This window comes from Scyliorhinus torazame, chromosome 21, assembly GCF_047496885.1.
Source record: "Scyliorhinus torazame isolate Kashiwa2021f chromosome 21, sScyTor2.1, whole genome shotgun sequence".
Classification (NCBI taxonomy): Eukaryota; Metazoa; Chordata; class Chondrichthyes; order Carcharhiniformes; family Scyliorhinidae; genus Scyliorhinus; species Scyliorhinus torazame.
Window position 1 is genome coordinate 11,791,924 of NC_092727.1, and position 12,531 is coordinate 11,804,454.

The following is a 12,531-nucleotide window of genomic DNA, read 5'->3' on the forward strand; positions in this document are numbered from 1 at the left end:
AAAAGGGGAAAGAATGCACAGGCTGAACAGGACACAAAGGGACACGAGTAAATCCCTCCAGTTAAGAGTCGCTGCGTGGGAAAAAATATAAAGAAAGTTGGAATCTGAGCTCCAGGTCTGGCCTCAAATGCTAAAGTTGAAAAGTTCACCTGCGACATGTGCCATCCTGATTCCTGTTCAGTTCCAAACCAAAGTTGCGATAACATCTTGCATATAAACTGCATCTTTGCACAGGTGACTTTGCATCAGTCGACCCTCTTACCTTTTGAGTCTGAAGACAGTGGGTTTTGTAGGGGCTGGTTTAGCACAGTGGGCTTATCAGTTGGCTTGTAATGCAGAACAAGGCCAGCAGCGTGGGTTCAATTCCTGTACTGGCCTCCCTGAACAGGCGCTGGAATGTGGTGACTAGGGGCTTTTCACAGTAACTTCATTAAAGCCTACTTGTGACAATAAATGGTTATTATTATTATTTAGTGTGCAATGTTGGCTAACAGTTCAGTATTGAGAGTGGGTACTGCACTGTCAAAAGCAGGGTCCAGTCTACTCGCTCCACGGAGGTTCAAGAGCATATTTTGCTCCATTGAGTGTCCCAGCGTCTCAATTGGTCAACATTCCTCTCTTCAACCAAAGACATATTGTGATCTTTTGTTGCTTTTGTTTTGCCCATTGAAGACACATGGAATGGTCACTGTAGTTGGCGACAGTACTTGTTTTTCCAAAGTAATTCGTAGCAGCATAGGAATTGATCGATGACAGAAGGCCAAAGTTGATCTAGCTCACCTTCCTCCACCCTGATACTCGCAATGATAATACAATGATTGACTAATCACAGCCATTAATCTCTATCAATTAGCCAAGAGCACTTTTCCCTCCCCAATAGATTCAAAGTAATCTTTTTCTTCCCAAGCACAGTGTCACATCTCAAATTATTCCTGCACTAAATCCCAGAATGTTACAATCTGACGGAGTGGGGGCATGGTGGCAGCTTACTTGACTAATAGAGTGTGATGCATAATGACGTCAACTGCACAGGTTCAGTACCTGCACCGGCTGTGGTAATTCATGGAGCCCCTGCCTTCTTGCAAAGCCCCATGCTGGTGCAATGGCACCCCTCAAGCTACATGTAGGCAAAAATGCCTCTTTTTTTTAAAAATGGAGCAAGATGCCTATGGTTCCTTGGGAGTACGGCTAAATGACATCTGAAGAAAATCTATCATGGAGACATGTGGGTGACATTCTAAGGTGCTTTGTAAATGTCAGGATAAGAAAAGGCAAGTGCTGTGATTTGAGGAGACATTGATCAGGACATCGATAAAGGCAGTTGATTGTAGAATAATTGTGTTTATGAGCCTGCAATTGAATTAAAGGAATTTGGGTTACATCATAAACCAGCAAAATGACTTCAGATCACTACAGCGCCTGTTTTTTAACAGGGTACCATTTATACAGTTGGGACCATTTCCCTAATGCATGCTGTCACACATATCAGATAATCTCAGACGGACAGGGAGCCCCAAATGCCATTGCATGTTGGGAAAATGTGTTATTGTGTCAAATTCAAAGGATGAAGCATTTATCTGACTCCCAGGCGAGCATGTGATGCTCCCACCAGATTTTCTTCAATGCACTGCACCCATCTCATCCAAAACTGTCAGTTGCAAAAACAGAGAACCCTGCCCAACGGATACCCTCGACAGCTAAAGCCTCCATCCTCCCTTGTGAGAACACCCAAGGAACTAGATTGGGGAGTGTATGTTGAAGGGTAAACACAAGCTGGTCTGATGACTGATTCAGCTGTATTCATGACGTGATATTTATATACGGGCAATCTCCGCTAAATGTGCCAGGCAGAATAGAATCCCTCTCTGAAGGAGATATATATGATGTAACCCAAAACACACACAACAGATGCTAACCTGACACTCCTCAAATTACTTCCTTCAAGGACGAGGTACAGAGCCTCCTCTATTAGTCTATCTTGCTTGAGTTCCTCTGGCATTGAAGTTAATGACCGTCAGTTACTGCAACACTATTTTTGCCATCATTTCCATGGGCAGTTTCGAAACGTGCAGTTGGCAGGATGTTTGAAGACAATTCAATGCCAGAGAAGGTGAAATTCCTCATGGAATGAAGATTTTGTTACTTGTTTTCCATTGGAATTGAACAATATCAGTCTGCCAGTGTGAAATAGAGGTGGTTCCGTGTCTCGCTAAACATTGAACCAAATAAATTTGAGGAGTGCCTACGGCTCCTCTGTCACAGGTGTTGTGGCTTTGGAGGGGGATCCCATTGGAAACAGCCTGACTAACCCACCAGAGGTTCCCTGTATGTAAACATCTCGACAATGATGCAGCTAATCGAGCATCTGCTTATCCTTCAAGCTGTTTTTGCCCTTGGGTGTTATACAGTCCACCTTTCCCATTTGGTGCATTGCCTCCACCTTTTCTTTTCCTCAGTCTGTAAGCTGTGTTATATTTTTCTTCCATCACCCTTTCCCATCAACAATCTGGCGTCAAATAAAGCGGTTAGCACTGCTGCCTCACAGCACCAGGGACCTGGGTTCAACTCCGGCTTTGGGTCACTGTCTGTGCGGAGTCTGCACATCCTCCCCGTGTCTGCGTGGGTTTCCTCCGGGTGCTCCAGTTTCCTCCCACAGTCCAAAGATGTGCAGGTTAGGCGGAGTTACAGGGAAAGGATGGGGGAGTGGGCCTAGGTAGAGTGATCTCTCGGAGGGTTGGTGCAGACTCAATGGGCCGAATGGCCTCCGTCCATACGGATTGTTAGTGGGTGGTCTTCCAGCTAGCTGCTCTCTGCCTCAACTGACGGTGGTGTAGATAGACCCTGTGAGCTTAACAACTACAACATAGGCCAATGAGCCACAAGAGGTAACTTTCAAGGAGTGTCTGAAAGAAAGAGAGGGAGGTGGAAATATTTAGGAAGTTAATGCCAGGAGTAAGGGTCTTGACAGCTGATGGGTGACCACGTAGGGTGAGGTGATTAAAATTATGGATACACAACAGTCCAGAATCCTCAAACTCCACCAGGAAAGTGAGGGTTTCAGCAGTTCATTAGAAAAACAAAGGTAGTTTTAAGGGATTTATATTTGTATTGATACACATTAGAAATAAGGTACAGTTTTAAAGTGTTTAATTTAATGTTTCTGTGCCTGGAAGGGTAAAACCTGTAGTTAGATTCATGCTGGACAAAGGTGTTTGTATGTGTGGGGGTTGGTTAAGTTCCAATTGTGATTCTATTGTGCTCCGAGAGGGCTATGTTGTGAAAAATCAAGAAAAGACATAGGCATGTGGGTGTTGCTTAACCACTGGAGGGCCTGTTAAGGTATAAAGATTTAGTTTAGGTAATTTGAGTGCAGTTGGAGGCAGGACCTCAGGGAGTGAACATCTCTCAACTCTGCCAGAAGAAAGACTGGACAGGATGGGAGCTAAAAAGAGGTAGACTTCTGAAAGTACAAGTTACAGTCCAGATAAACAAGGAATTGGGATGGAAAAAAATGTTTAAGACACCTGAAATTAAGAGAACAGAGACCAAAGTATTGTTCAGAAGAATTCAAGGAAGAGTAAACAAAGTGTTCTGAGTAAAAGAGACAATTGCAGTAATCAGATTTAAAGTGGGACAGCAGATCTCAAGAGGTAGGTGAAACATTTGATGTCATTTTAATACAGTCTGGGAATCGAGAGTTTAAGCAATTATGAGCCGTTTGCACAGCAATCAAGACAAACCCTAAAAAGGTTGGTGTGAAATTCAACCGTTGGATTCAAAGTTTGCTTTTTTTGGAAGTGTCACATGTAGACCCTGGACTGGATATGGAATTCAAACCGCGAAGGGAAAGCATTATTATGAGAGAAAACCTTAAAGAATTTATTTGGAAGTGGAATTTGGAAACTCTCACGCGACAATCATCTGGGGGGACTTTGATGAGACATCTAAAGACAGGTTAGGTTTAGAGCTGAGTGTGTATTTGACCGCAGTCATCTTGTGTGCTTAAAAGGGACTTTTTGTGTTAATAAGACCATTGAAGCTTAGGATGCGCTTTGTAATCCATGTTGATCTTTAAATCTGTGTGCATTTGTTAAGATAAGGGGGGAGTAAAGGAGTTTTGTATAATAATCCAACTTTTCATGTTTAACAACTTTTTTCTCATTAAAAGTAATTAGCGGTGTTGTGACTCTTCCTCCGCAATTTAATAATCAAAATGTCTTTTGAGCCAGGGTCTGCTCACAGCCCACCCTGCACCACGTGCCAACACCCATACACCCGCCAAGGCTGGTGCCCTGCACACACGGACCACTAGCTACGCACCCAACTGTGCTGCCCGCATCTGACTGCCTCAAACAGCTGTTGAATGGCAGCCACTTGTTCCTGCGTTCCGAGAACCTCAAAGACAACCAAGTCAAAGTTTATTCATGAAATACTTCCATTTCTGCAAGAAAGCTTTTGAGTTGAAAATATTTCTGAACGAATATTGCCGTTATTGTAGAAATCCTTTCCTCCGCGCTTGTGTCTGTTGCATTATTGGGTGACGTGGATTAAACCACTCACTTAAAGGTCTTTGCAAAAATATGCAGCACAGGAACTTATCTCAACCTGGCATCATATCTTTCTGTTTTGTCTGGTGTTTTTTAAAGCATCTCAACATTTTGCTTTAACCACCTCCTTTGTTATTGAGTTCCCCTTTCCCGAGTGCTGACATGTCTCCTTATTTCCCTATTGAATTAAATAGTAATAATTAATTAATCAAATATTAATTAATATATTACAAATTCATAACAGTTGCATTTTTAAATTTGTTCCCGGGATGACGGCATAGCTGACCAGACTAAGCATTGAAAATAGAAGCAGGAGGAGGCGATTCGGCCCTTCGAGCCTGCTTTCCCATTCATTATGATCATGGCTGATCATCAAGTTCAGAACCCCGATTCCTAGATCTCTTTAGCCCCAAGAGCTATATCTGATTCCTTTTTGAAATTACACAATGTTTTGGCCTTGTTGTGTAATTTCAAGAAGGAATTAGATGTAGCTCTTGAGGCTAAAGGGATCGAAATTTATTGCCCATCCCTAATTGCCCTTGAGAAGGTGGTGGTGAGCTTCCTTCTTGAACCGCTGCAGCCCGTGGGTTGTAGGAAGCCGCAGAGCCTGTTAGGAAGGGGGTGCAAGAATTTTGACCCAGCATCAGTGAAAGAACGACAATACAGCTCCAATTCAGGATGTAGTGTGACTTAATAATAATTTATTGTCACAAGTAGGCTTCAACAAAGTTACTGTGAAAAGCCCCTAGTCGCCACATTCCACTGCCTGTTCGGGGAGGCCGGTACGGGAATTGAACCCGGCGCTGCTGGCATTGTTTTGCATTGCAAGCCAGCTATTTAGCCCACTGTGCTAAACCAGCCCCTATGAATTGGAGGGGATCTTGAAGGTAATGGTGTTCCCGTGACCTTCTGCTCGTGTTATTCCAGAGGGTTGAGGCTGTGGGTTTGGAATGTGCTGCCAAAGATGCTTTATGAGTTGCTACAGCCCGTTCTGTAGGTGGTACACACTGCCATTGCGTGTCAGTGGTGGAGGGAGTGAATGTTGAACCTGGTGGATGGAAGTGCTAATCAAGTGGGCTTGATTTAACTTGATAGAGATGGTAGTATAGTGGTTATATCACTGCTACTCGTAATCCTGAGGCCCAGGTTAATGCTCTCAGGAAACTGGTTCAAATCCTGCCATGGCAGCTAGTGCAACTTAAATTCAGTCAATAAACCTGGAATATCAAGCTGTTCTCAGTCATCGTGACCATGACAGTTATCATCAATTGCTGTTAAAACCCAGCTGGTTCACTAATAAATACATTTTGGTGAAGGAAATCTGCAATCATTACCTGGTCTGGTCTACCTAAGAGTCCAGAGCCACTGCGGTGTGGTTGACTCCTAACTACCCTCTGAACTGGCCTCGTAAGCCACCCAGTAGGGATGGGCAACAAATGCTGACTTTTCCAGAAACATGCACATCCCGGGAAAGAATTTCAAAAACGTAATTGTCTTATATTTATATCCTCCTAGTTTCTGTTGTTCATTTGTTTCTCCCTTACTCAGATTTGGGGTGCTTATGGGGCTCATTAAGTAGCCAGTACTCCATATGAATGGCTAATGGTTTAACCCATCCATGGCCTGATAGATAGAATTATCACTGGCCGATACTTTCTGTGAATATCTCCTCAGTTACGTGGCAGCCGAGGTGTCTCCGTGTCTATATTCAGAGGATCTTAATTGGTGAGGACGAGGATTCAGCTCAAACACTTGTCAGATTACATATGTGGGAGTGAAATTTCTCTCAAAACAAATTAGTTAATAACCTGGTAATGAAATCGTGAGAATGGGTTCTGATGAATGTGGGAAGTTTTTATATAGATTGTATTTCATATATATATATCTGTTTCAGAAATGCTATTAGGAACTTAGGTTAAGGTGGCCAGTCTGTTGGTCTGCTAAGGCTGAAATTAAGATGTCATAAAAGTGAGATAATCATTCATTCCAACCATGTACTTGTTTACCTATATTGGGTGAATGGAATTTTGTTTATAGAACAAACGTTTCCTGGGGGAATATTATTAAAGGGACTGTGTTTAGCCTCAGTTAAGATGGCCATCAGACAATTAGTGAGATAGAGATGATGTAATTAATGGGAGGAACCAGGTCTGTAGCAAGCAGTTTTGGCTGTAGGATTTTTGAGTCTAAAAAGATAGAAGTATTTCCACGTTGTGCCTGAAAGGGTCTCTCTCTCCTTTTCTGAAAGATAATTTCTATGCACGGGTACAGCAAGTAATTCTGTGTTTGCTAACTTTATTTGCTTTTGATCTGTAATTGGCTTTGCTTAATTGGAAATAGAGATGGTATAAGTTCTAAAAGTGCTTCCCGAGATTTTTTAGAACTGTTTAACTTAGCTATTTTTCTGTGATGCTGATGTGCTTAATATTTTGTTAAAGATCACGTTTATTTCAATATAAGATCCCTATTTGTCACTCCTGGGGGCGAAGAATCCTTTCCTCAGTTTTACAAATTGAAAAATCGCTGGGGTCTCGTCCGGTTTGCTAACATAGGTTAGGGTCTGGTTCGACACCATAGCACTGTGGAATTGAAACCTTTGATTTCTGAGGATTACAGTTTGTTAGTTATTGATACCAGACATGTAGGGCTGAACGTTCCAGCCCTTCCTGCTTATGATCCTGTCGACGGTGACCCCCGCGCATTGGGTTCCCCAGCAGCGCAGCCGCCGAGGAGAGCAAAATGCCGTTGACATCGGCAGAATCGGAATTTCCTGCCGCCAGCCAATTAAGAGCTGTTTCCACTGCCAGAAAATCCCACCCAGAGTTTCACAAATAAGATATTGAACGAGAAGTTATTTAAAACATTGTTTTTCTTTATTTTTACAGGTTTCGGCCCACCTGAAACTGAAAGAGAAATTAGAAGTTAAAAAGGAACTGGTGAGTCACAGAACTCTTCGGGTAATTCAATTTGAAATAGATTGGGCTACAGTTTAGTTCGATCACACCAGCGAAGGCGCTATTTGCACATGGCTCCGAATAATGCATTTAAAAATTGAATTCAGGAGAAGTGTAAATGTATTTGCACCAAAATAAACTTGCTAAATGTCAGCCGAGCTTCCAGCCTGGGTTGTCTGCGTGTAATTATGCTGCAGTCATTTTCCAATCCTATTCTGGGTCCCTGAAACAGGAGGTAATCTGCTAGATAACAATACGTTTTATTAATTAGCACTCCCGCGAGAAAGCTTTACATAATGTGAGCACATGTCGGGAATTCGCTGGAGTATTGTGTTCAATTCCTGGGCACCACATCTTAGGAAGGATGTCAATCCCTTTGAGATGGTGCAAAGGAGATTATTTACCAGAATTGAGAGACTTCAGTTATGTCAAGAGACTCTGTTTGTTCTCCTTTGCGCAGAGAGCATTAACAGTAGATTTGTTAGGGGTGTTGGATAGAGCAGTAGTTCCCAACCTTTTTACGTTGTGGCGCACCTTTTATCCTGTAAAAGGTTTTCAGGCACTCCTCTTATTCTATCCAACTGAACTGCTCTCTTGCAAAAGGAGGTCTCTAAAACCTCCAAATAAATACTTCAAGCCACCATTTAATCAAATTTTCAGCAGTTTAAGAAGTTTACAATGACCGTTCGCATGCCAAAAATAATATTAGAGCCTGTTGCTCCTTTTCTTAACTCTATTGGTTCCTGTTTCTTACCTTTGTCTTCTTCCCTTAATGGGAACTTATATTTTGTCTCTTCCTATCTTCTCTCCTGTTTTTTCCCCCAACTTCTCCACCTCTCCCTCGCTTCTCCCATTCTTTTGCGCCCTTTTTGTGTTTTTGCTTTTTGTGCAGGCGCACGGGCCTTTTGTCTTCACCTCTGTGGTCAGCATCTCCAGTCCCCCAATAAACCTGGCATCTCCTGTGCATGAGCCAGCCGGAAAGGGCCACGCATGCGTAGTTCTCGATTTTTTAACATCAGTTCGGCCTATGCGTCTCACCGATGTACAAAATCCAAACTGGGCATGTGCGGCCCGTTCCCAGACGGTGCATGCGCGGTTCGGATTACCAACAGAAAACAATCTGGAGATAAAAGCAAATTTCTGCGGTCTCTGGAATCTGAAACAAGAACAGAAAATACTGGACAGAAAATACTGGACAATCTCAGCAGGTGTGACAGCATCTGTGGAGAGTAAGAAGTCTTACAGCACCAGGTTAAAGTCCAACAGGTTTGTTTCGAATCACCAGATTTCGGAGCACTGCTCCTTCCTCAGGTGAATGAAGACGTATATTCCAGAAACGTATATATAGACAGAGTCAAAGATGCAAGACAATGCTTTAAATGTGAGCATTTGCAGGTAATTTGCAAGACTTAATTACCTGCAAATGCTCGCATTGCATCTTTGACTTTGTCTATATATATGTTTCTGGAACCTACCTCTTCATTCACCTGAGGAAGGAGCAGTGCTCCGAAAGCTAGTGTTTGAAACAAACCTGTTGGACTTTAACCTGGTGTTCACTGTGCTCACCCCAGTCCAACGCCGGCATCTCCACATCATAGCATCAGTGAAGAGAGGGGGGAGCTAACGTTTCGAGTCTGGTTGACTCTTTGTCAAAGCTAGAGAGAACTGGAAATGGGGTCAGATTTGTGAGGGGAAGGAGCGGTGGGGCGATGGAGATTGACAAAGATGCTGTGGACAGAAAGACAAAAGGAATGTAAATGGTGATGATTAAGGCTAAGAAGGGCGCTGATAGCGGCACATAAAGAGATTAGAATGTGTGAATGGCAGAACAAAGGTGAGCAGTGTGTCAAAGGACAACGAGGAACAGGTGGCCCAAGTGGGGTGGTGGGAGGGGAGGAACAATGGTCAGGGAAAAACAGATCAATGGAAGAAATGAAAATAAACTGATAGAAATAAAAATGGAGCGAAGGTGGAGGAACTGAGCGTGTGCAGCCCATTCCCAGTCGGCACGTTCGTGGGAGGACGTGGATTTGGGGATGCCCACCATGAAGCTGAAAACAGAGTTTAGATTGAGTTTATTCACATTAATCTTGAATAATTTTGAAACTTATCTTGTGCCACGCGTGTGGAGCCTTCACGGCACATCAATGAGCCGCCGCATACCGGCTGGGATAGAGTAAGTAAGGGGAAACCGTTCACTGACAGGATGGTCACTATTCAGAGGACCCACGGCAAATGGCGAAAGAAAGGAGTGCAAAAGTTGTTATCTAAACGGCACAGCCTCAGAAGGTGATGGAAGCAGATTTAAGAATAACTTTCACAAAGTGATTCGGTGAATACTTGAAGGGGAAACATGTAGAGGGAGAGAGGAAGGGAAGGCGACTCATTGGATAGCTCTTTCAAAAATATCTGCTGCAGGTACAAGGGGATGGGAGCCCTGCTCTGTGACGTCTCCTTCCTTCGTTCTGAGCTCAGTGCACATATGCTGCAATTCCTGACGATAATGCATTAACACTTAACAAAGCTTGTGGTGGAGCTTCTAATTCATGAAATTACCTCATTGTGCCTGTGCAACACATCAGCTGCCTTTAAGCTGAATCAGGGCCTTAGGGGATAAATCTTAGACCAATTTTGTTTCGCTCCTCTCCTGTGTTTTGTGTGGCCACCTGCTTACGTTGATCTGTAAGGACACGAAAGGGAGTCACTATGAATAATGAAGAACTGGTTTTCTGTGCTCTGAAAATACAGAATGATACCAAAAACTGTTTATCTTCTTTGAAGGGGAATTGGACAGAAAAAGGGCATACAGGCTCACTCCAAACAACTACTTGCATTTATATAGTGCCCTTGACATAGTGACATAGTAAAACGTCAGAAAGTGGTTCATAGGGGTGTTGTCAAGCAAAAGTATTCACCCCAAACTAAAGGAGGGCCATAATTCTACTTGCCCCTCCCGATGGGTTCTGAGATGGGGGTGGGGAGCTTAAAGTAGCATGGACGGGTTTCCCTCCAGGACCCTACCTACCCCAACCTGAATGCAATTTTACAGTGGGGTGGACAGGGCTTCGAAAAGGAGGCCCATGCCCCAAATAAGGGCCTACTTAACTTTTATTCTGGCGGGCACACAATTGCTGAGGGTGGGAAACAGAAATAGTTCTCACCCTCAATCTTGGGTGGGAAGGGGTTAGGGGGCTCCAAGAGAAGGCCCCTTCAGATCCGGGATTCCCTCCCTTACGGAGACCTCCGGCCCCCCCTCCCCTGTCGGTTACCCCAACAGCAACATCACGCCCCTCACGATCCCCGGGAACCCTGCGCTGTGCCTGGATAGATTGGAGAGCTGCCGGCCATTTGAGCACAAAACGGCAGTGGACTGTCGAAGTTGGCGGGGGACATGTTTACCCTCTGACTCTGGGTGACAGGTGCTCAGCGCAGGCCATCTTGAAAATCCAGGCCAAGGAGACATGAGGACAGATGACCAAAAGTTTGGTCACCGTGGTAACTTTAAGGGGTGTTTCAACAGAAAAGAGAGAGGTGGTGGGGTTTAGGAAGGAAATTTCAGAGCTTTAGGGCCTTGGCAGCAGAGGACACCACCATCAACAATGGCTGGCAGAAATGAGGGATGTGCACCAGTCCAATATCGGAAGAGCTCGGAGATCTTCGAGGTTTGTAGGGCTGGTAGAGGCAACATTGATTTGGAGGGGTGATGTCATGGAGGGATTTGAACACCAAGTTGTTTGGCATTCTTACAAAATAAGAACAGCATGGATAACTGCGTTATGAAATTACTCAGGAAGGTTATTTGGGAAATATTCCAAATGGCCATATGATTAGTTCACATTTAGTGAGCAATAGGAGGGGATTTCTGTTCTGATGACTAATGGACACAACTCGTGTTCACACAGAAGGCCTGGTTTGTACATCAACACACCAATGCTTGATTTGTTTCAATTGAGGAATTCTGTCAACAGCTGAGGATAGCTGAAAAAAGTCCTTAAGAACTACCCACCACACGATGGCCGTTAAATCTGCACTCTCAAATCTGTGTTTTATGCCAATTAGACACAGAATGCATCATACAAAAGGAGCAGGAATAGGCCACTCTGTCCTTCAAGCCTGCTCTGCAGTTCATAATAATCTTTATTGTCACAAGTAGGCTTACATTAACACTGCAATGAAGTTACTGCGAAAAGCGCCTAGTCGCCACATTCCGGCACCTGTTCGGGTACACAGGGGGAGAATTCAGAATGTCCAATTCACCTTACAAGCACGTCTTTCGGGACTTGTGGGGGGAAACCGGAGTACCCGGAGGAAACCCACGCAGACACGGGGAGAACGGGCAGACTCCGCACAGACAGTGACCCAAGCCGGGAATCGAACCTGGGACCCTGGCGCTGTGAAGCAACAGTGCTAACCACTGTGCTACCATGCCGCCACCATCACAGGAAGTGTTTCAATGTCTAATGATCTTCCTCTTCCTTGTAGACCTCATGGCCACTGTAGGAGGCTTATTAATAAATGTAATGTTTTCATTACCTCATCCTGTGTTAATACAATGAGACCAAGAATATTATAGTATTCCTGCCCACTCTTGACCTGTCCATTTCTGGACCAATAACATCAAAGGAATGCACAATAATAGTGACAATTAACATATACACTAATCAGGAAGCTCAGGACAACAAAAGTCACCCTTAATAGCAGTGGGAATAATTAGATAGCTCTTTCACAGCTGGCACAGGGTACTGTTAAGAATGGGGGAAAATTAAGATTAGAAATCAAAGTATAACAGGGAGGTGATTGGAGGCAGACATCAGGAAAAGTGTTGAGATGCAAATTTGCCAGTCAGCGGAAAACAAGTGCTTTACATCTGTGACTAGAGGAAGCAATGGGGCGACAGAGGTAGTAAATTCAAAGTGGAGAGTTAAGGAAATGGACACAGACCTGCCAAAAGCCGACTCCACGGGGTGAATAACATCAAAGGATGAGAAATAGTACAACCATAGAACCCTAACTAGAGAGAGAGAGAAAGG

The 12,531-nt window shown here is 43.9% G+C and overlaps 1 protein-coding gene across 2 annotated transcripts in view; it reads left to right on the forward strand.

Annotated features, from left to right (window-relative positions):
* Positions 1-12,531, forward strand: part of abcg4a (ATP-binding cassette, sub-family G (WHITE), member 4a) — a 164,418-nt gene that overhangs the window by 113,153 nt on the left and 38,734 nt on the right. For both annotated transcript variants that reach the window (XM_072486505.1, XM_072486506.1), the window contains exon 5: positions 7,433-7,483. In XM_072486505.1, the coding sequence (XP_072342606.1) occupies positions 7,433-7,483 (51 nt within the window). The remainder of the gene's footprint in view (positions 1-7,432; positions 7,484-12,531) is intronic.